The following is a 25,721-nucleotide window of genomic DNA, read 5'->3' on the forward strand; positions in this document are numbered from 1 at the left end:
AGCTGGGGCTGCAAGGGAAGCCCGGGTCCCAGGTTCCAGAGGGAAGCCGGTGCCAGCAGCCAGGGAAGGAACGTCTACTCTTGCAAATTTCGTGCATTGAGCCTCTAGTCTAAAAATAAGGTTTGATCTGAAATTGGTGAGGATGATGATTCATTGGCAGACAATCAGCAGCAGTGTCCTTTAGGGGAATATTCCTAATACAACGGGATTAAATGTTTCAAATATAAACCTTTAGTCAGTAGGATAAAATTACTGACATTTGAACAGTTTCAAATATTTTTAAAATATATTTTTATTGATTTCAGAGAGAAAGGGAGAGGGAGAGAGAGAGTTAGAAACATCAATGATGAGAGAAAGTCATTGATTGGCTGCCTCCTGGGGATCGAGCCTGCAACCTGAGCATGTGCTCTTGACCAGAATCGAACCAGGGACCCTTTGGTCTGCAGGCTGATGCTCTATCCACTGAGCCAAACCAGCTAGGGCCAGTTTCAAAGATTTTTGTCAATTTTTTTGTTTCACAATTCTGACAACAACAACAAAAAGAAGAGACACTTAATTCTGTACTTGGAGGAAACTGTTAATGCAAGATCATGTAGCTTTAGTCTCTTCAGAGATTGAGTAGGCTGCGTTCCCAGTATTTATGATCCTGATTTGCCATGGTTCAGCAAGGCTGCCCTGTTCGTAGCAATTATCCTTGCTTATGAAGTTATGTAGACAGTCCCACGTAAATCAGAAAGATCCAATCATCTGATCATGTCCATTTCTATTACACTGGGCCAGGCATATGGTGAGAAATGTTCTGGCTGACACAACTTCTTCTTATACCCGTCCTAGAAAATGAAATAAATTGTTATAGTATTGATTTCCTAACAAAGTCAAAAGTATGCAAGAATGAAAGTCTATTTCTACCTATATTCCTGTAATCTCTAATAGATCTTTCTCTCCTTTCTTTTCTTTCAATTGGTCTTATACAGATTAAATTCATTAGACAATTATTAAATCTCACAGCACTTGTTTAGGGTGTATCTTCTCTTCTTGACTTAATAAACTCCAGTGAATATTCATTAAAAGCATATACTTTTTTGTTTTTAATTATTAAACCTCTCAAAAATTATGATTTTGAACCCATCTGAAAGTTGTTGGATATTCCTTATATTGCTTTCATTAGAAACGTACTTATTGGTTGGTCAATAAACGTACTTATTTGTTTATCCTAAAGTGGGCTTTTAGTTTTTATTTTTTAAATTCTTATTGTTGAAAGTATTACATATGTCTCCTTTTTTTCCCCATTGACCCCTTCTAGCCTGCCCCCACCCCCCTAAAGTAGGCTTTTAATTACCACATAAGTCTGACTATAGTTGTGATAGAACACTAAACATGTAAATGAATCAGAAACACATGGGTTATATTTCCATAAAAATATGTGTGCATTTTAAAATTAATGATGTACCTTAGGGGAATAAATGAGTTTTACATTTTATTAATATCAAGGTATTTAAGAACCCTCCAAAAGGAGATTCAAGAACTTCAAATTATGATTATTGTATAATTAATTAACTTCTGGAATATTTCCAGTAGAATCAGAAAACTTCTGTTGTCTGTATCCTGGAAGAATGATAGCAGTAAAAAAAAAAAAAAAAAAAAGATATTTTTATCCAGTCTTTTTTTTTTCCATTACACTAACAATGTTAGATTAAGTCATTTTATTCATGCATTTATTCATTCACTCAATAATCATTTATGGGTGTCTGCTATGGGCCAGGCACCATTCTAGGCACTTAGAATACAAAACTGAACATACAGAGGTTCTTTCCTTTATGGGACTTACATTCCAATAGGGGAAATATTAATATAAAGTATTAAAAATATGCCAATCAGCCATGTTCATTATTTGAGGTTACATTTTGATGAAATTGTCAAGAAGGTAAAATTTGTCTTTCGGAAACTCAGCCGTTATTTTCAACATCCTTCACTTCTCCCCCACAATGCTCTTTCTTCAAGACCCTTAAACCCAAAAGCTCATGCTTTCTCCCTTTTGCTTTTTCATCTAAACAATATTTATAGAGAGGCCACTGTGTGCCAGATGCTCTGTGTGGCTCCATGTTCAGGCATATGGTGCAGAGTAAACAGGGCCAGCCCTTGCCCTTGTGGAACCTACAGTGTATTGAAGAAGACAGATGAGCATATTAGGGAATATGCATTTTGTTCAATTTTGTTAAAGATGCATGGGATTCTGGTTGCACATATCCGCGGGCCCTGACTGTGTGTGTGTGTGTGTGTGTGTGTGTGTGTGTGTGTGTGTGTTTTAGTTGGGAGCTTGGAGAGGGACCAGAGGAAATAGAACATAGCCTTCCCATCAAACTAATGGCGTGTATGCTTCTCTCAAAACCTCCTCTGAAGACTGTTATCTGACCATCAGTATCTTAGTGTGCATGAAGTTGTCAATGAATAGACTTAAGCATGTGCATTTTTTTCTATTACTATGTAATGAAAAGTTTGTGACTTCTAGAGAATTCCAGGCATCAGCACGGTGAATTGATCTTTTCAATGCACAGTTTGCTATCTCTGGGATAATGCTCTGCTTATTTAGGTTATGTAAAGGTCTTGTCCTCGCTGTCTTATGGTAATATTACATATGTTATCACAAAATATAAACCTGAATTTTATAGGATAATGTTTTTATGGATGAAGGAAGTGATTCAGAGAGGTTAATTGCCTTTTCTAATATCACACAAATTGATGTCAGATCTGAAACAGGTATGTTTCAACCCAATTAACACCAATTCTGTTTCATTATATGTGGCTTGATTCTTCATTAAATTTTTATATATCAGGTTATATAATTTAACCCAGAGTAAATTAAGTTGACAGATTAACAAAAAAATTATAATTGGGTCCTTTTGTACATAGAATACAAAATATTAGTCAGTTATATTTTGTCCATTAATGCCAATTTGATTAGTATAAGAAGTAAGATATGTTTTCATCTTTTAGCAATCTCATCATTAAATTTTAAGTGGAAAAGAATTCATATGATTTAGTTAAAAGCTTTCATTCTGACTGGCACATTCAACCAAATATTATCAGCATTTAATTCTTATTTTCTCAAAATTGTATAATGCTAGATGATGTCTGAGGTAAATATACTTTTAATGTGCACTTAAGAGTATAAGATATACTTTTAAGGTAAACTTACTTTTAATGTGCACAGTCATTGAAAATGGCCCATAAATACTATAGACCTTTATCAGGTTATCCAGTTAATCACACTTTTTGCATTTTAAAACAGATGGATTAGATAAACCACATAATAAATCACTATAAGAAAATTCCATAAAAGCATATTACAAAAAAGTGGTGTATTTTCTTTAAGCCTATGTCAACTAGAGCTTTATCTGAAACTACATGCTGAAATACTTTACCATTTTTCCACAGATAAGGTAGTTTATTACTGAAGGATGTAAGTAATTTGGGCACTGTATAATAATTTTGATTCAATTTTGTATTGAAGACCAGAGTCTTCCTTTTTTTCAAGCCCCATATACTATTTCATAAAGATCAAGCAGTTTTGAATTAAACCCAGATCGAATAAAGGAATAATACTATGTCATTTTCCTTATATTAGATAGTATCTATTGCGTAAAGTAAAAATAAAAATAGTTATTAAAAATAAAACCAAAAAAAGATAATCATTTGTTTCCTCTTTTCATGTAGGCCCATTTTTAAATGGAAAAAATATAATAAAAGTGAAGTATTTCATTTTTAAGGTTTTTTTTCTAACAAATTTTTAACTACTTAAGATGATTTGCATAAAATCCTACACTAATGTAAAAGCCTTAAGAATAATTTGCCAAACACAGACATGTCAATAATACAGAAAACAAATTCAGTGGATTTCGTTGACCTTCTTCTGACTCACTGAAGGTGAAAGATAAAGATAGGTACCAATCTACTCTTTTGGGGACATAAAATCAATATTGAATTTACATGGGACATTGCATCCTTCATTCCAAGAAATCAGAGATAGGTAAAATAAAGGGTGAGAGAAAGAATTTATCAGAGAAGTAAAATGAAGGAATAAAGCTTTCCTAGGAGGAAAATGCGGCTGTCAGAACTCTAGAACCTCTGCCTCAGATCCACAAACCATCAGGGCCACTTTGCAAATACATGAGTGTAACACCTGCTTAATGTGCAGTTTGTAGAATCATTAATTGCTACAGTCGCTAATCCCAGTTATATTTTTTTCAATGGTTTCTCTCTACATTTGCATTGCAGTTTCCTGCCCTTAGTATTTATAATCAAAATATGCAGGTTTTGATGCAGTTTTATTTTGATACTTTGGATGCCTCCATGGAGCAGGTTTGGGGAATCTCTACATAGTTGCCAGCAACACCAGGTCCTTGTAGGCTGCATCTCCCTATGAAACAGGGCCCCGGCTGTATGATGCTAAAGTCACTGCCTGAGACACTGCCGTCTGCTTCCTTAAGCTCTATAGATCATCAGCTTTTCTGCCACTATATTCCCAAACTTTGTTTCCACTGAATGATCTCCCTGCTTCTCTGCACTCCCAGATTCCAGGAAAAAAAAACTAATTTGGTTGATTTGCCATGATTTTAGAGTGTTAGCAGTAGAACACAGCAGAAAGTCTGGTTGTTCCATGATTGACCCCTCTCATTTTTTTTAAACTTACCTATGTGAAAAATGTTCCACAGCTCTAGAGATCGGATTTGCAAATTAGGTCGTGTATGGCAGTCGCAAGAAGCAAGCTGCTCACTGGCCTACTGAAATCTGCCACGTGGGTTAAAATCAAGCCAGATTTTTTTAAAAATTGGACTGCCATGCACTTTTGCTGATAAGTTGTGTTTGAAATGAAACAGCATATCTCTTTACTCCTCTGTATCTGAGGAGACTCGTTTATACTTTGGCTTTTGAAAAATTTATGGTATGAGCAAATTGGCAAGTATGATTACTGGTCTTCACAATTTAGGTGTTTAAAGAATGCTAAGTTAAGCATTGAATTTAGTTGTTCTTAAAAAGCATGGTAAATCAAAACTAATTTTGTATTCTGATTTTTCCCCTGAGATTCTTACATACTACCCTTTTGCGTACTACCTTTATCCCAATTTATCTTAAAAATGTCATTTTACCCTACTGAGTCCACAATATTGCTGAACCAAGCAGTGTGGGGCAAAATTATTACTTATATGGATGAATTCTTAGAATATAATTTTTATTTTTAATTCAGATCACTTATTTCCTGATTCATAATAACCCCCTCATGAATGTTATGCAAAAAATGGTAGTTTAAAAATCCACAGAAACTATTATGAAGTTGCATTATTTTTAATTAAGTTTGAATTTTGTGCAATGGGTAAAAAGTAATTTTTTTTTAAGTTAACCTTATTCCAAGACCATTGGATATCACTATTTATTGGGTCTATTCTATGGGGAACCCATCAAATTATAGTTAGATTTTTTAGGATTTTTTCATTTTATAAAATACCCACCATAATCAGAATAGGTTGCTACATGGAATGTGTGGGTTAGCTGTGTTTACTACTCCATTGCCATGCAAATACTAAAAGGCACTAATTAAATAGTTGTTTCTGGGGTGCGTGCAGAAATCCTAAGGGGAATGACACAATAAAATACTACCCTTAATTAACAAGTGGGTTGACAATTGGCATTAATGAAAGAGCTAAGGAGAGCAGAGACTCTCCATAAGTGAGTTATGATTGACATCTATAATTACTGCTAACTCTTCTTCAGAGATGAACCATCCATCCCTTGAGACTTCAGACCTCTGCCTATAAAGGCATTTTTTATTCTGAAAACTAAAATAAATTTTAAAAAATGTATTCTAAACTTTAAACATCAACAAAATACCTTTTTAAATGTTACTAAGGCTTTAACATTTCAGACAGTTGGCATGTATAACTTAATTTTAGCAGCCCCATCAATATTAGAAAGTGATGTCATTCTTTCTACTAAAAGTTTTCCTTTGTCAATTTCAAGCAAGCCAATATAAGACTTCTTATAAAGCAGATTAATTTTTGTTCCTAAAATATAATCTAGCATCAGGGTATAATTCCACCACGGAACAATTTCAGTTAATTGTCTATCCATTTAAGAAAGAGGTTATAGTCTCGTCACAGTATTTCAAAGAGCTGGATGAGTTTGGTGGTGTAAACATTTCCTCGTGGGAACGTTATACAATCAAAAGAAAAGAAGTGATTGATGGATGCATACTCCAGCTAATTGAAGTGGCTCGGAGCCTACCAGATGTTTTCAGCTGAATCATGCCCCCAGATGCTATTGCTTCATGATTCCTTAATCTAGGGATTACCCCGATTGGCTAGCTTGGTGACATTTGAGTGTTTTAAATAAGTTTGCCTCTCTTTTGTTGCATACTTTGCAAAGAGCTCTTGTCTAAAGCTGGCCTATCTTCTGCCCGGGAAATGTTTTTCAAGGAAGTTATCAGGGCTGTTTGTTTTTCCTGCTCTTGGATGTGGTTTTTGGTGAGGTCAGAAGAATGGAACGAGAGCTGCCACAGATGACACCGGAGCTATTTCCACAGCTGGCTGCAGAGAGTGGGTAGTCCCTTACACATGAGTTCGCATGTGGAGGTAGATGATATAAAACATCTGTCACAACGGGAATAAGCAAAAACAATGTCCCTTTGAAGATTGCCTTTTAATGATGAGGTGGGGGGTTCTGTCTCCATAACGGGAGTGAAGGATGTAGTTGTTGGCAGGCAGATGGCCTCAGACTTGCTCTTGCATGAAATAAAGCAAAAGTATATGTTGAAAAACCTCTGATGCTAGTCAACTGCCTAATTTTGCTGAACATTCATTTCCCCACTATAATCTGTGCAAAAGGGAAGGCGTGCTAAGAGAAAAGGGTGGGAGAAAAACTAAAAGAAAAAAAAACTGATTCTGAATATTTTTCTCTTGACTAACTTTAATGCAATAGCATAATTTCAGCCGGTGGTTAAAAAGTCAGAAAGAGGGTTTTTTTTTTGTTTTTTTGTTTGTTTATTTTTTCAATAAGTTTAATGTGTTTGTAGCTCCATGTTATTTTTCATAGAAGTTTCAAGTAGTAATGTAAAAAGGGTATATCATCATGGCCACATGATGATAAACACTTAAAATTTGAATACCAGTTAGTAGACATAAAGTCATATTTGTTTCCCTCAATGAGCAGTAGGACATAATAAAAATACTTAGTGAACAGTTAGAATGATAGTAGTTTAGTTTCTCATTCCATCTACCTTAAAAAATAAATTAAAATCAATGAAATTAGCATATATTTTTATTAATAGATTCACTGATAGCAAATAAATGCTGAATATTAGCCAACAGTGAACTTCTAGATCTCCTGTTACAAGAGCCAAAAGGGTGCAACTGTCACCCCCTGCCCCCAGTCTCATTGCTGCAAACCATGGAATCCTGCTACTTCTGCCACCTCTTGGCCAATAAAGTGGATGCCACATGCCCTGCCCAACTGTTATTCTAAACTCTCTTCCAAATCTAAGTCCTTTGCAGGTACTTCTGGTTAGTGGAAGCTGTATATCTCTAGCAGCAAGGGAGTCTAGGAAATGTAGGGTTTCTCCAATTCTATTTTAAAAAGTTCACTCTATAATAAAAGCCTAATATGCAAATTGACCGAACGGTGGAACGACTGGTCGCTATGACACGCACTGACCACCAGGGGGCAGATGCTCAATGCAGGAGCTGCCCCCCAGCCCGCAGGCCCCAGGCCAGCCAAAGTGAGTGCAAGCAGGGTCCCCCCGATTCCCCTGCCAGTCGCCCCACAAAGGGAGGCGAGTGGGCGGCGCCAGGCCAGCTAAGGCGGGTGCCAGATGGGGCCCCCCCAATCACCCTGCCAGTTGTCCCTCAGAGGGAGGCGGCCAGCAATAGTGGCGGGGCGAGCAGTCAGTGCCAAGCTGATCACAGTGGGTGCCAGCAGAGGTCCCCCGACAGCCCCACCAGTCATCCCATAGATCGGCCCTGATTGCTGGCCAGGCCTAGGGACCCTACCTGTGCATGAATTTTGTGCACCAGGACTCTGGTTAAAACATAAATGTCTTCAGCCATGACTGAGAGAGATACAGCAAAGGAAGTAATTGGATTAATCTTCATGAGAGCTAGTACAGTGCTCAACCTAGCCAGTCTCACTTGAAAGGAAGACAAACAGGATTTGGATATATTTATGATGTTGAACTGACAACACTTGACTGTGGGTTTGTTATAAATGATGAGAGAGAAGGAGAAGGCCAGGATGACCTGGAATTTTTCATATTATTCTAATAATCAAATATAGGAGAAAGAATAGAGGATAGAATGAGAACAAAAATACTCAGAATGGGACATAGTTGTTTTGAGATGTCTGAGATGTTAGATTCAGTGAGCAGTTGCAAATTTGGGTCAGGAGTGCAGACAAAAGGTCAAGACAACAAAGAACTTTAAAAAATTTCACTTTTAAACTAACTTCACCACTTTTGATTGCTTTCATGAGGGCCTAACGAGCAGCAATATTTTGCAATTTTATTTTTAACATCATTATATATATATATATATATATATATATATATATATATATATATATAATGTATTTAGATGTTGACTCTTACTACTTTATACCTCCTATTACTTATAAAACCTTTTCTAAATGTAGACCATAATAGATATTTCAAACTCATTTGGTGAATATTCAGAAAGAATGGAAGTTTTAGTTACTTTAAGGGTTGCCATGAAACGTCTCATAGGAAATGAAATTTGGGGGGGATAGGGGGTAAAGGACATTTTATAGATAAAGGCAGATATCCTATGGAGACTCCTCAGGAACTGAACTACATATCCAGTTGTTTGTAGTTATATTTGTGAGAGGCATATTAATGTTACTATGATTATTTGAAGCTGCTTGGCCCTCCAATAGGAACTGGAAAAGAAATTAAGAAAAATGATTAAGCAATACACCAAGAATCTCTTTAGAAACAATGCAATAGAAAATGTACTCAGAGCCATGGCAGACATTAAAAAAAAAATTAAGCAAATCTTCTCAAACTTCACCTTGAATATGACTCACCTGGGGCTCTTATTGAAGTGCAGATTCTGATGCAGTGGGGCTGGGGTTGGACCTGAGATTCTGTATCAGGCTCCCAGATGATGCTATCTGGCCCTGGACCACACGTTGAGGAACAAGGTACTATAGAGTTTACAGCCATTCTATTAAACTTAGCAAAAGTCACAATTACTATTATAGCATTATGTTTAGGAGAAAAGGCAATAAAATCTAAGTGAAATAAAAGATGTTTTTATGTATATGTTTCTTCAACAAATAGGACACTGAAGAAAAGAAACATAAAATTGGCTTTCATCTCATTTAATGGACAACTTTATGTATATGAATTGACATCTCACAGGCCTCAGATTAGATCTATGTTGGATACTAATATGATGTAATTTTTACCTTAGGACATGGCCATTGCATCAGGACATATTTTATGTCAGCATCACATTTCAAAACATCTCATCAATAGTATATATACTGAGTGTGAGACATGTTTGTGACAAATGTACTAATAGAAAGTGTACTTTAAAGGGAGTGAATTCGTTTTTTAATTGGGTCTTGACTTCACACCTGTATCCTTTGGTCTAGTTGAGTTGCCAGCTCTAACCAGGCAAATTTCTAAAAATGTCTTAAAAGAGAAAACGAATAGCCCAGAAATGTTCTCTGAGGGACCACAAAGTAAAGTCCATTTTGCAGCAAATTGCAGGACAAGGAATAGCTGCTTTCCTAGTAATAGCCAGAATCAAGGTGCCTTGTGACATATTTAGGCAATTTGCTCTATAAACAATGGCCATAAGTAGGAGAACAGCCAGCTTTTCCTCTTGATCACCCCTGGGGGTTGAGAAGTAATTTCCCAGGCCCATTCACCAATAGAATCCTGCAAGGCGTTGGAAATGATTTGCGGTCAGGTTTGGAGGCCTATTTGTCAGTAAGGAGAAGTTTTTAATGAGAGGCTTTATGACAGCTCACCGTCCTGAGTGCTAGTTAAAGCGAGATAAACCTTTTACCAGACAAAAGACACTGCCCATAAATATTCAGACATCTCCTGGGAACCCTATTTGCCTTATCATTTGGAAAAAGACTGGCCTCAAATACCGCTTAGGACGTGCATTTTAAACTTCCTGTACGTTGAAAATTGACTTGGAGGTGTACAAAGTGATTGCTGTGTAAGTGAATAAAGCATTTTTTTTTCTCTTATCACATGGCGAGGTTTGACGAGAACCTGAGCAGATATATGGCTATTAAAACGGTTTGTGGCATGAGAACGCCCTAATGAAAAAGTTTGCACTGCAATTGTGACAGTGTCTTAGCAGTAATACATGAAGGGAATGTTGCACCATGTAATGGGGTATGGGTAAATCTTCCATAGAATGGAAATTACGTAGTGAACGCAAACATTTAAAGTTCCTTGGGTAGTATGTGGCCCTTAGAAGACTAGGAATTCTCATACTAAATGACAAAGACATCAAGCTGGCAATTGTCAGACAGGGGCACTGTTAAAGGAAAGCAAAGCTGTTGAATGAATGGATTTTTAAGACCATCCTTTTGTCCAATCAAGGATAGCTTCTGTTTCTTTTTTTTTTTTTTTCAATTGAATCCTCTTATCCAGTGTCAGCATGGAGTTGCTGTTGAGTTTACATCCCTTTAAAGTCATGGGTACCCTGGCTGATAAGCAAGTGCCATCACTCATCTAGTCATTCAGAACCATTACTACCTGTTTCATAATAGACACTGTGCTAGGTTGTAGAACCATTGGAAAATGAATAAACATCATGAATGGCACAGTGGACTTAGAATCCAGGAGAGAAATAAAGCATGATCATGTTCAAGGTGTGTGACATATAGCGTGAGAGAAGAGAGAAGCAAATGACCAACAAGCTGGGTCAGACACAGGAAACGTTCCCTAGAATGTAGCATTTGATCCACACACATGCACACCTGCTGTAGATGCCTAAGACTCCGGGCAGAGACAGCAAGGGCGAGAGAGAAAGATGAGTCAGAGAAGGATGAGGATTTCAGTGTGGTAGGAGGAGAGACCCTTTGTGGATAGTCTTGGAGAATTAAACCAAAGGGTAAATGGGAAGCCATGGGCTCTTTATAAAGCATGTGTGTTATGCTAAAGAGGTCAGCCTAGATCTACCTGTAGGAGCCTTCTTTGGAGATGTCATGTGGGACTAAATAGAAAGGCACAGTCTCATGGGTGATCCTACTGCTGATTCCATCTAAATGATTTCTGGACAGACAGGCAGGCATGGAAAATACTTTGATCCCATCACTGAATTGTCTTATGTGCCCTTAAACTCCTCCAATACATTAACTTACAACAGCCATTGGCTTAACAGTGCCAATGTCCTTAATATGTGACATTTCCACTATGAAATAATATCTGTCAAGATGCTAACTCAGCTATAAAAATGTGATCTATGCTGTACTTTGGTAGGGAAGGTAGTTTAACACGGCCTCTTTTATATTCCCTCTTGGAATGAAAAATAAGAAAATTAGTTCTGCTTATCTTTAAAGGGATATGCATATTTTTAGGGTTATCTTTAAGGTAGGAAAATGGTAAGGAGCTGTTCTCCATACCTCTAATATAATTTTTAATTATGTAATCTATTTTATTGGTAGATATCAGTAGTTTTCTCTGTATCTTAAAAAGTAGGGAAGATAGTGAAATATATTATGACCAACCCATTCATTTGATAAGTGTTATAGCTTAATGGTCTTTATTCTCTTTCTTCTTAAATCTCTTTAAACTGATTTTGGAACTGAATGCATGTGCGAGGAAGGCATATACCATAAGAGTTCTGCAAAGTAAAGACAGAGGACTTAGGTTGCACTATTAGTTTTTCCACACAAACTGTGTGAGTCCTTCATATCTTCAGAACATACCACGTTGATTTTCATAACACACATTTGTGCTGAGAGCCACACTTGATTAAATTATAGAATTAGAATGGGAAGCTAATGAACATACATGTTGCTTAAGCCACTAGAAGCTCACTGAAGTGCTGGGATCCTCTACACACACTTCATATTTCTATTGGCTCTGCAACTATGATCTTGTTAAGTAGAAAAACAAAAGGAAAAGAACATAGTAACCCACCTGCATAATGAATTTCCTTTCATAATTTTAATAAGTTTAATGATTAAAAAACTAATTGTTGTATTGCACTTCAGTCAACAAAACCATTTGACTGTGGGGCCCCATGTCTTCAAGTTTTCAAGTCTCCCTCCACAATGTAACATATTTACATTTTGATCTATTGAAGTTCTAAAGAAGCTGTTGAAAACATCAAAGTCACTGCCAAACAGATTTCTTTAGTTTTAGGGAAAAAATTTTAAGGGATTCAATAAAGCATTGTTGAGAATCCTAATTATCTAAGTACCTGCTTTGGTAAGAAATACTTCAATGTGACATACTTACATTCTTATTCAAAATGACATTAATTTATAAATAGGTACTTAACCAATCATTGAAACCATTATTCACAGTTGAATAGGAATGGTATTTAATTAGAATTCCTTTAAAGGAGACTCCATGGTTAAAACTAATTTGGTTTTAGTGTCTTTTAATATTGCATAGTTTTTAAAGATTTTGTAATTGATTTTAAGAGAGATGAAGGGAGAAGGAGAGAGAGAGAAACATTAATTGGCTGCCTCCTACAAGCCCCCGACCTGGGATTGAACCTGCAACCCAAGCATGTGACCTGACCAGCGATAGAACCAACAACCCTTCAGTGCATGACATGACGCCCAACCAACTGAGCCACACTGGCCAGGGCTAATATTACGTATTTTTAAAACAATTCCAATCAATGAAAACTGAATAAAAAAGTAACACAAAATTAAGAATGTTTAAGAGAAAAAGAAAAATAACTATTTTTATAGCTAATAGCTTTTCTCTCTTTGGATAAATGATATACATAACTGCTCTAAAATTATGTGCTTGTAAACTTCATACCCTTAGCCCACAGTGACACATTCAAGGTAGCAGTCCCAATATTATAGCAATTGAGTCTAACTCATCTGAAATTAGGAGAGAGAAACCAACTCAAGTTAGCTATATCTCTAAAATAAATAGAAATAGAAATTTGAACTTAAAAAATAATCATATAGCCAAGGAAAGTCACAGACCAGTCTTGCCTCCTTTCATTGATAAATTACAGAATTTAGGCAGTTGGTTTAGATGTCAAGTCGTTTAGAAATTTGTTTATATCATTAATGTAATTTTGGTGCAGACACTAAGATTTGCTGTTAGTTGTTGAGAGCAGAGAGTTGAATAGGTACTTTGTGCCATTTTCTAATTGCTGCAGCTTCAGATTTTTCTCATTTTGTATAAATGAAGCTTACGAATATTTGTCTGCATATGCCAGGTTTTCTGAAACTCAGCGCTAATGATGTTTGCGGCTGGATAATTCTCTACTGTAGGGTCGTGTCCTGTGTGTTGTAGGATGGCTTCTACCATCAATGGCCCCTACCCACCATGTGTCAGTAGCAGCTCTTCCCCACATGTCTCCTCATATTGTCCAATGTCTCTTCTAGATTAAGCAACATACTTTTAATTTTAATCATGTCCACAGATATGCTGTGGTGGTATTCATAGAACTTTTTTTACATCAGGTGAATTTCAGATCTCATTTTTAAGAATACGGTGATTGAAGATATTTAGAAGTTCACAAATATGCGTGCTGAACCATGGTCTTCAAGCTGCCCCTTGTGAAAAGAAGTTTTCTCAAAAGCTTCGGAATGCTCCATTTTGACGAGCACTCTCAGACTTGCATTGTTAAATTTTTACCCCTTGATTTGGAATTGTGTTCTTTCATCATTCTGCCAGCCAGTATTTATGCAGCATATGTTATATGCCGCATCCTGTAGCTAACACTAAGCCACTCTCCTTTGACAGTGGTGAACAAGGAGACGTGATTCAGGCCCTCTTAGTGTGAACATCCCAAATAAAAAATGTTGCTAAGTGTCAGCCATGTTTCATTTCACTGAATAATTAGAGGCAGAGATAGAGAAAAGTAAGTCACAAAAACTGTTTTGAATATCTACTGCCTGTAATTCTGTTCATTGGGATTACAAAAGATGTGTGAACATAACCCTTGCCCTCTTGGAAGGTATAACACTGAGAGAAGCAATTAGAGAATAACAGGGGGAAGGAAGGGATTAAGTGCTCAGATGGGATCCTAGGAGCAGTGCGGATTCCTGCTTACCAGGGTGATTGATCTTTCTGCCATACGGCCAGTGTTTGTCAGGGATCATTCCAAAATGCTTGCAAAGTCAAAGTCGTATCTGCCAGCTCGGCTGCAGCTTTGGGGATTTCAAACATAATTTGTATTAAAGTCAGACTGCCCTGTACAAGTTGGTTGGAAATTTATCAAGGTAGTTGAGGATTCATGAGTGTTTCTAAGGAGGAGGAGGCTTTTCTGCTCCATTTTTTTTCTCTTCCCACAGCAGCAGCTCTTCTTAAACTTCACCCAACAACCCTCTTTGCTAAAAATGAAAAACAAAAATTTTTTTTAAACTACCTATTGGAAGATCACAAATGAAAAAGATTAAACATCTCAGCATATCCAACAAGGAATATCCAACTGGATATTTTATCCAGTCCCCCCAACACCCCTCCCCTCTGACATTTGTCAGTCTGTTCCATGCATCCATGCCTCTGGTTCTCTTTTAAGTTGTGTTAAATAATTACTATAAAAAATTCCTAAAAGTCATGGTAGGAAAAGAGTATATAATATGGGCCACAAACATTTTGACATAAGGCACCTAGATACAACAAGAGGGGAAAGGGGCGGGGGGGGGGGGGTGGCGGACATTTCTTTTCTTTTTTTTTACTTATATTACCCAATATTGCACAGAAATATTGCTGGATACTGCATTTGGATAGCTGTTCCCCAGATTAAATAAACCACCTTTATGCCATTTATATTATTAAATCATCCTTGCTATTAGAAAATCATTTGCACTCACTGATTTACTTGTAAGCCCTTATCATTCTCTGTACTCCATTTTACTAGGCTAAAGATAGTCTGAGGTACACAAACTCAATTCAGTTATTTTCTAAGTAGATTAGAAATATTAAAAAATTGACAGAGAGGCAGAAAACCATACAGATGAGAAAAAAGACAAATGACCTTAACCAATATTATTTTAATTTTTTATTGTTGACACTAATTCTGATCCCCCCCTTTGCCCACCTCTACCAGCCCCCAGCCCCCTTCCTTGGCCATCCCCACACTATTGCCTGTGTCCATGGCTACTTATAATGAACTTTAGCTAATCCCTTCATCTTCCTTTATCCAGGCCCCCCAACCCCCCTTCCCTCTGACATTTATCAGTCTGTTCCATGCATCCATGCCTCTGGTTCTCTTTTAAGTTGTGTTAAATAATTACTATAAAAAATTCCTAAAAGTCATGGTAGGAAAAGAGTATATAATATGGGCCACAAACATTTTGACATAAGGCACCTAGATACAACAAGAGGGGAAAGGGGGGTGACATTTCTTTTCTTTTTTTTTTTAACTTATATTATCTAAACAATTTTCTCCCCTCTTTTACATCCTGATGATTTCAAATTCGGGCCTTACCAAAATTTCAAATAGGAAGGATTCTCACACAGGCAACAACACAAGGGAGACGGAGCAAATGGAAACACGGCAGGTCATCAGGCAGACCCCTAAATTATTCAGACAGTTGCCCATTTCAGCTCATCAAAAATGTAGGTTTGGCCTCTTTGCATATTTAAACCAAATATAATAGGATTATTGCTATAAAGACTCATGCCCTATCACAAGGCAATAAATAATTGAGAAACAGTATAAATAAAATAAAACCAATTATTGGTATTTAAGAACTCTAACGTTTGTTTATACAATAGCAATTTATAGACAAAGCAAACTTCTAAAACGTTAGGGTACATCACAGTCATCTGGAGATATTAAAACACAGATTTGAAGACACAAAGCCAAGGGACTCTGATTTTGATTCTAATCCTTAGTTTGCTGCTGCAGGTCCACAGATCATAAGTTGGAGTGTCACTAGTTGGGGTAGAGTATGGATAATCGCAGGAATATTCATGTAGGTGTTCTTCTCACTGTCGTCCATATCCTGCTTTTAATAGAGGTTATTTTTGTTTTATTTTGTGTGTTTTTTCATTTCCCTATCCTTTATTTACACACATTACAACTTTTCTTTCTGCTAATACTCATCTTTACACAATTCTATCACATTAAAATTTGAACAATACATTCTGATTAAAGTATACTAATGATGATGATGTGTATCGTGTAGGATGCCTTCCAAATTGTTGGTCACATACTGTAACAAACTCTACAAAGCATGATTGCCTCATATAACAGTCCAAGGATAGGGCCATCATTAGACAAGGCTTGAATTAGATGCTCAAAGGATGTCATTTCAAGACCCTGGTTTTGAAATTTTGACTTAATCTCTAAGCCAGGACATCGCCTCTGAGAGAGAAACTGAAGAAGGGAAGAGGGGTTGAGTAGAGACATTTGAGCAGATTATCTGGGGGAAAGGCATTCCAGGTGAAGGGGAATCACATGCAAAAAGTGATGAAGGAAGGAAAATATTTGAGAAATAGCCAGGAGGCTAGTGTGCTTGCAAAGTGAACCACACAGAAAATGGTAAGAGAGAAAATCAGAAAAGGCGCAAAAGGGCAATTAATCTCGGGCTTTGTTCGGCCCTTGCACTGATACTGGCTTTCGTCCTGAGTAAGAGGGATAGCCATTGGAGGATTTGGAGCAAAGGAGTTGAGACTCGAATGTGAACTGGGACAAGGGAGCGGTAAGCAAAGGGAAGTGAAGTTTATTACAGCGAAAGTAACAAATCTCTTGGCACACCAGAGGGGTCCCAAAAAGGGTCGCTTCAGAAGCTCCCTAGTCTAGGGGTTTATATTTTCCTGCTCTTGCCCTCTATTGGCTCTTTCAAAAAAAACACCACCCAATCTCTTTTTGCCCGCATCTTCCTGCTTTTAGTTCCCACTCTGTGTTCAGGGGAGGGCGGCTGTACAGTTGACTGGTACATTCTGCCTGTCTTGCTCAAATCCTGACCACCTGGCTCATCTCCAGGCCTTAGCTACCATCTTCTCTTCCTGGAGCCCTTGTCCTAAACTACCTGATCCCATCTAACTCCTCAGAGTGACAAGATCTGACTTACATTTTCAAAGGATCACTCTGGTTGCTGTGTTGAACTAGAGCTAGACCAAGAGGAAATAAGAGGAAACAGGGAAACTGATCAGAAAATTTGCAATAGTTTCATACAGCCTTTGAGCCAGCTCTGTGTACTCTTGTTGGAAGAGAGCCTGCCCACATTTCACCTATTTGCCAATCATCTTATATTTCATTTGGGAAATTAAAATATTGATGAACTCTCCAAGACTTGAAATTTCTTTCAACTATTGGCAGAAGGTTAACCACACAGATGCTTTTCTGGCCTTAGGTCAGCTGTGTTTACTCCACATCAATGATCTTTGGAAACTTTCTCCAAATTACTGTTGAAATTGTTTATTTCAGAACTAGGGCGACCAGATCGGCCCTCCATCTCTTGAGCGTGAGCAGCTTTGTTTTGCAGAGGCAGTGGCTAAAACAGACCAGACATTTCCATCAGCTGTTTGGTCATTGTGCTTTTTAGTGGAATTACAGCATGTTACAGTATTTTTCTTTGCCGCTTAAACATTGAGCAAACCCAGACATCCGGAGATGCTAAAATGAAAAACCTGTTTCCTTTTGCCTTGCCATTTGCCAAGCAAACTCTGTCAGACAGCACATTCTATACATTTCGAGAAAATGAAATTACCCTTAATGTGTTGGCAACATCTGTCACAAAACACTCTTCAGTCTATGGCTTAAATGCATTGGGTAGAAATGGATTTGACAGTATATTTAATGAGACACAATTATAGGTGAGGGCACTAGTTTGGCCTTAACAACCACAGGTTTTTCTTTTCCTATTTTGTTCTTTGTTTTCTCTCTTCTTTGTAAATGGCATATACAATACAAAGGACATTCTTTGATGAGGAAAGTGACTTGCAAACACCATTCTTTGTTGTAAACAGCCAGCACTTCAAATTCTTTAAGTTTCCTTCCCTGATAAAGTGTCATCAAGAAAATGTGTTTCTCCAAGAGGTTACTGCCTACTACTAGTATTTCCACCTTACTCACTGATTGTAAAGTTCTTCCATCCCTTAAGACCGTTACGAAATTAATGTTCTTAATAATTTGTGGGAATCCTTTTTTCATTGAACATCTTTACTGAATATGAACAAGAATGTATGTTCTTACCAGTCCTCCCCCAAGAATTACTATTTTATTGTTCATTCATTTGTAATAGCTGGTCTGGGTAGGAAAAGAATGTTTCCCTTACATTGTTTTACACTCCTTGCCTAGTGCTGCTAGTTACAATTCCAAAGGATGACAAGTCCCTTCCCTTCCCACTCTTTCCTTTGATTGTCAGGTGTTTGGTTTATACACAGAAGCAGCGCTTGCTCTGTGGCATCTGTAATCAAGTGAGTCCCCAAACATTTTCTGAGAAAGGATGTTTTAAAGAGACCAGACAATCCTCCCTAAATTAGTTCCAAATGCAGGCATTCAATCCTTCTATTCTTATCATGCATGGATTTTGATTCATCTGTCACATACTCACATATCTCATTTGCATATTGCCTTCCAAACAAAGACTCAAGTCTGCCTGCTCCGCCACACTGGGGAATGAGGTCACCCCCTAGGGCGTTGCAAGGAAAGTCTTCCTACCAAACACAATTTGGTCTTTATCTCTGATTTATGACAAACAATCTTTATGTGACTAGCGCAGGCTGATGAAATTGAGGGGTTTCCAAGACTGTGACAGTTTAGCTGTACGTTAGAATCTCTAGGGGCAAATATTCTGAAAAGATAGACTCAGTCCCAAGTTCAAGAAGAATATTGAAGTCTTGCACCTGCTAAGGATTAAAATATTGTGATAGTGCCACTTTGGGGTTGAAAAAAATGGTTTAGAACTTGTCTTAAGTCTGAGTTATTCTATATAGTTTTTATTTGAGTGATTTAAGAACTTCCGTTCTTCTTAAATGAAGGCCAGTAAGTGATTTTTGTTTTTAATATCAAGATGGTTTTGCTAAAGCAATTTAGACAGCAGGAAGAAACTGTGATGTGTGTCTGAATTTCAAGTTAAAGTTTTTATCATGTGTCTCATTCAAGAAGCATCCCGGTGAACAACAATTCACAGAAGCATCACAACATTCAAACAACACAAATCCACAACCGTGTATATTTACAAGCTAGAGACCTTTAAAATAACATATTTTCTGGTTGAATCTTGCTCAAAAGCCTTTTGGAGCAAAGCGGAATCTGTATAGTAAGCATTTCCAAATATTTGGCTCAATTGCTATTCTTCCTCCATATTAATGGAGAGGAGTCCATAAAAAAGGCTGAGTGATAGCCTGATCCTTTAACACCTACAGTCGGGAAGTTGGACTTGGATAGAAACATGAGGAATTAATCATCCTGAGCAAAAGTGTTTTAGGAAACATTTGCCTGTGGGTAATTAGTTTGGGGTCTGAAAGCCTGTCGTCTACGTGGATCTGTCCTAGTTTTATTTCTTCAAAACGTTTACTTACAAATATGGAGAAAAAGTCACATCGTGAAAAAGTAATGTTTATAGGAAAAAATAGCATTCAGATACCTACCATGTTATTGCCATAGAATGTTTAAAAGAGCTGCTATAAGCATGAGCTTCTGCCTTTATCATCATCTTTAAAATAAAACATTGGCATAATATAATATCAAAGACCCTATCCAACCCTAGATTTTTAATTTTTTAAAAATATCTTTCATTGTCTAAATTAGTCAATTAAGGCAGAAAAGTAGGGTAGAGGAAAAGGAAAGGGGTATGTGGCCTGGCTGTGCTTCAATAGCCATGCGATGCTTTGTGTATGGGCAGAAGTGGTTTTTGTTTTTTGGGTGTTTTTTTTTTTAATATCTAGTAATATTTCTTTCATTCCAATAGTTATAATAAATCAAAAAGCATATTCTAAAGGGATGCTTTCCTAACACCTGATGAAACGATATTTTTACATTTTTAGAAAAGTATAGCAATGTTGTATTTGACTGGCATTTAACAGTTTAATATCTTCTGTCAAAAGCATAGACACAAAGAAAGTAGGTCAAAATATTCAAATTTTAAAACATGGGAAATAGTAACTTGAATTTTTATTACATTTATACTAGATTTTAGTATGTCCAAAGAGATCCAGTGAAGAAACCCATCTGGACCAGTGTTATCACTACAGTGGTAGATTGTACTGAGCTGATCAAAATCTGCCCATATGAATCATAGATAAATGTTGTAAACCAAAAGTTTTATGCAGTATCAATAAAAACTAGAGAATTTCCATCATATTTGTATATTTTTTATTAAGAGAAGTTAGTATTTAGAACAATGAGAGGGCATATATATGATATTTTGGAATACATTCTACATTAAATATTAGAATTATAAATAACAAGCATTTTAAATACATCACGGACAAATCACATTGGAGGAAAGGAAGCCACTTAATGCTATATATTTAGAACAGAAAATGTCATGGGTGGATGTAAAAATTATACATGGTTGAATTTAGCCTTTTCAGTATTAGTAAAGTAAACACGTTGGGTGTTAACGCTGTCTACTGTGTTTATGTGTTTGAAGTTTCCTTCCTGTGGAACGTATTTTCAGACGGACATTGTGTGTGCTTCTAGGGTGCTGTGATTACGCCGACAATGGACCATCCAATGTCAATGCAGCCAGCAAACATGATGGGCCCCCTGACACAACAGATGAACCACCTTTCGTTGGGCACAACAGGAACGGTGAGTTGAAGAGTTTGTTTTGTTCTGTTTTCTTGGATTTCTTCGACAAGATGAAATTCTCTAGTTTCACTGGCATTGTCAGCAAATCTGGCTCTGTACCATTGACTAACACACCTTTCAGGTTCGAGTGTGAACAAGCTGCCTTCTGCCTGCGTATTCCATTCTGGGACACGTTTACTCACATTGACAACGCTGAAGGCTGTATTGTGCTGCATCTAAATTTGAGTTACTTCTTGCTCTTGAAACAAAATGCACCAAGTATAATGTCTGTTTTTGGAAGAGTGTCTTTATGCATGTACCTGCAAATCTAGACCTTGTAACTTAATATACTTGAGCCTGTTTTTCTTTTCCCAGATGCTTACCACTTCAGCTAATATATCTTTCCCAGGTTACTTACAGTGGGGGCCAACCTTGACTATGACTAATATACAGGGCTTTTTATTCAGTTTCCATGTTTAAGTCAGTAAAAAGTAATTGAGAACCTGACATAATCCGAGTTCTTTTCATCTTTCTTTTGACTATATTGACATAGATTATGTTGAAAAATGGGAAAAGAATCTAACATACTTAATCTTTTTTTTTTTTATAAATTGGGATATTTTCGACTAGCCATTATTTTTCCTTAGGGAACAAAAGTATATCAAAGAGTTCCCATTGCAACCTTGATTTTATATCAGTGAGGCCTTTGAAATCATTTGCAAGACTTTGTGTTAGTTTTTAAATCCATACAAAGACAGTTCCCCAAATAGTCAAGAAGGCAAATGTTTAATACAACCTGGAATACTGCAACTTTGTTAATTACCATTATAGAGAACAGTGAAAGACATCAAAGTCAACCTCTTATGTGACACCATTCCTAAGAGTTTTTATTTTTTTATAAATGTTAAGGCAGGTAATTTTTCATTTTTAAAGAGGTAGAAAGAAAAATATATCTTCTTTTTACGGAAGCAGCTTAAGTATTATAGAAATAACACTGGACTTGAAGTTGGGAGTTCTAGCCTCAAATCTTGATTGAGCCCTATTGTTTCTATCTGTCCAGTCTCAATTTCTCTCTCTGTCTAGTTGAAGTATTGAACATGATATGTTGGGCTCCTTTGACTACGTGCCTTTGTGTCTTTAAGGCTATATGTCTCATAGTCACCACTTCTGTGATTCTTCACAATAATGCTAGCATCATCTCCAAATATCATCATATACTATGTGCACTAGTTATATATTGGAAATTTTACCTTAAAGCAATGGCTTGCTTGATACATAGGCTTTTTGGGAATATAAGATGTTTCTGACATGTCCACTGAAGCCTCAATAATCTGCTCTAAATAGGAATAAAGTCCATAAAGCTAGTGGAAAGAGTTGCTTTGTTTCAATAAAGAAGTTTAATTTTATTAACATAAAGTACCTATCTCTAAGACTTCAGTTTCTGATCCTAGAAAAAGCAGTTGATGATACTTTACCTGTCTGAAGGGTGGGCTGGGTCAAATGATTTTTTAGGGCTCTGACCTAGACTTTTAAAAGTCATGTCTAAGGTGACATTTAACTCTACACTGTGGCACAGCTAATTTTCATCAGGGAGATAAAATTTGAAGATAATATTTCTGGAGCTTTTAGTACTGTGTTAAGGATTATTTGTCATTGCTTTGCTCATTTTCCAGCAAAACAGACTCCATGAAGTGTTGAGAGGCCTCAAGTTTCTCATGTGCTCACTATTGATTTCCCTTCATGTCAGCCTTAATCTCCTTAAGGGATCATAAATTCTCAATAAGTGAAGTATTGCAATCTTATTATATTGAATAACAATCTGGAATCTGATAAGAGAGGGAGTTATAATGCAAAGCCCAGCAAGAAACACTTTATAAATCCTAGTCATTTGAATCAAAAGCAAAGCCAGCTGACTTGCTGAAGTTCAAATTTGCAAACTAGAAAAAAACATAAGAGCTAAGTTTAATTGAGAATCTGACTGGATCCTTTAGGGAATTGAAAAATAAACTAAAACATGAAGAACAGATTTAGGATTATAATAGTTATTGATTCAATAACATATATTATGATTAGTATTTGAGCATTTTCAACAAGAACACACTTATATGTAAGATCACTATTTTTACCTAGCTGGAAATGGGCAAATTATTCAAGAATGATATACATCCCATTCCTTTCTCAGCAAAAGTTTAAAATTTGTGGTTTATTTTTAATACCAAATTTTCTGTAGCTTTTCCTCCCATTCTTTTCTCCCTTCACATTTGTACTAAAAAAAAAATGTTTATGTATATGATAAACTTTGTATAAATTGATGTTTTGCAAAGATTTGAAAGTTCATAAGGTTCCGGAAAGGCAGAAAGAAAACAATATTACTTTGTTGATTTATTCAACAAAATACCGCTATATCTAGTGTCCAGAATACTGGTATACATTTTTCTTGAACTGTCACTCTTGTACTTCATCATGCCATCATAGATTCATTTTATGTGAATTTTTGATTGGTATGTGGAGTGGCTATCAGATTTTCCCATCTATTGCTTCTTTTCAATGTATTTTATTATTGCTGAGAAGATTGCCTATTGTCATGGAAAGAACAGTGGACATTGGGATCAAACTTAAGTTCAAAGTCCAGCTCAGCTCCTTATTAGCTATGCACGTTTAGGCAGGTTTTTAACCTCTCTGAACCTTTATTTCCTCTTCTACAAAGTAGAAAAATAACATTTACATCCCCGGGGAGTTGCCAGCGTTAAATGCAATGACATATGTGACATTCCTAATACAGTGTGAAATCTGGAAGATAGATGCTTATCAAATGAGCTGTCCTTACCCGCCTATATCCAGTGGCTTCAACTGGTAGGAATCTAGTCCAAGTCACCAGAAGGGATGTAGGAAATTAACAAGTTCACAGCACAACACACTGGCCTACTCTATTTCATTTGGCATGACATTTCTTTTTCACGTTTCCACTTCCTTAGCGCCTAACATACTCTTCCAAGGTTGTAAACTCAAAAATTCTAGAGGCCAGCCAAGTCACATTAATGAATCAAGTTGGCTGATTCAAGCAAAAAGCCTAGAAGTACAGAATCAACTTTGGTCTACATTGTCCTCTCATGTACTATAAATATACTTGATAGTGGAGATGACATTTTAAATTAGAGATGTTTTTAATGCAATACTAATAACCTCTCTGCCTGAGAGTGAGGTGAACAGTAGGGGGAGGTGGCACCCTTGGCAGCCTGGAACATGATGTTGCCTCTAAGGAAGGCAGCCACTACTCGACTCCAGGTCGCTATTGCTACAGAGGCATACAGACCTAGGGTGGCCTCCCCTTCCAATTTTTTCAGATAAATTAAATATTTAAATCTTAATGGAACATTTCCCTGTATTTGAATATTGAACCCAGTTTGCCCTAAAAGCTCTCAGATTGTGACTCCTGCCCAGGGATTCCCTAGGTCTCCTCTGACTCTTCTGGCCATTGCTGCTTCTGTTCTTTCACAGGCTGCTCAGACAGGATTCCATTTTTTAACTTCTCATTAATACATGATTTCCTTAAGCTATGCCATCTACTTTCATGGTTTTGAACTCTGCTTGCTATGCCAAAGACTCTTAAATCTGAGTCCTCCGTGCTAACCTCATCTTACATTTTTAGACCCATTTTTCCAACTATTTGCTAACTGTCTCATGTAAATCTCCCTCTGATATCTCAAAGTCAGCATGAACCAAACTAATCGCATTAGCTTCCCCAGGTGTCTTCCCCACTGATGCCCTTCCGCTTACACATTCCTGCCTTTTATTTCCTCTCAAGCCATATCCATGCCCTTTTGCTCTGCTAGTCAAATGCTAATCCTAGAACTCAGCCTAGACTCTTTCCTTCTCCCTCAGCACCATATACAATTACTTTTCAATTCCCATCAATTTAGTCTCATAGACATTTGTCAAATACATCCCTTCCTCCACACTTGTAGGCTCTGCCCTGGGTCTCACTTGATTACTTATCATAGTCTCCTAACTGCTCTTCCTGCTTCCTGTCTCAATGGGCTCCAATCCATTCTCCAGCATGTCGCCACAGCCAGTCAATCTAAAATTATCTGATCATGTGTCTCTCTTACCAGTAACTTCAGAGGCTTTCAGACATCTAAGCTCACTGAAATTCTGCAAACAAGATGTGAGCAGTGACGAGTCAAGATAAAGACAGGAGCCTCCATCCAGAAACAGATAGGCTCCAGGGGAAGAGCAGAGAGAGATCAGTGAATGATCTACAGTAGGCAGTGGTCCAGGGCTAATGGGGAGTTGGAGCTAGATTGGAATTTTCCAGTATTAGAAGGGGGGCGCGGGGAGGCCTTAGTCCATAGGCCACATCCCACTTTCTAAGATCCTTGGGTAAAGAAGTTTATTGAGATGCCTCTTTTTCATCCTCATAAAAGTAGATATATTTGGTCCCTTGTAACCCCCAATTTTGAAATGGAAGCCAGGTAGTTTAACCTTTCTCTACCATTTGCCACCGCAAATGCTTATTGTTCAATTCTCTACGTATTTTTGAGCTAGATAGAGTCTCCCAGCCGTAAAAGAAATAAAATAACTGTTTTATTCCAGGCCTCTGCTGACCTTGGAGAATTTTCTAGCTTTTCCACTTTTTTTTTTTTTCTTGTCATAGGAGTCCCTGGATAGAACCAAAGCCCTGTTAACCACCATTTCTTATCACTGTATTGTAAGCTTTAGCCGAAATCACTGGGGATTTTACTGTGTTATGAGAACCTCCAAATTGCATGACAATCTTGTTTTACAAGTTTCTTATCT

The 25,721-nt window shown here is 37.0% G+C and overlaps 1 protein-coding gene across 19 annotated transcripts in view; it reads left to right on the top strand.

The window, feature by feature from the left end:
* The window catches only part of RBMS3 (RNA binding motif single stranded interacting protein 3), a gene marked incomplete at both ends in the record, with an annotated part of 935,783 nt that overhangs the window by 847,439 nt on the left and 62,623 nt on the right, over positions 1–25,721 (top strand). For all 19 annotated transcript variants that reach the window (XM_081105840.1, XM_081105826.1, XM_081105837.1 and 16 more), the window contains one exon: positions 20,835–20,945. In XM_081105840.1, coding sequence (XP_080961966.1) covers positions 20,835–20,945 — 111 coding nt within the window. The remainder of the gene's footprint in view (positions 1–20,834; positions 20,946–25,721) is intronic.

Source organism: Myotis nattereri (genome assembly GCF_964212035.1).
Source record: "Myotis nattereri genome assembly, chromosome: 14".
Lineage (NCBI taxonomy): Eukaryota > Metazoa > Chordata > Mammalia > Chiroptera > Vespertilionidae > Myotis > Myotis nattereri.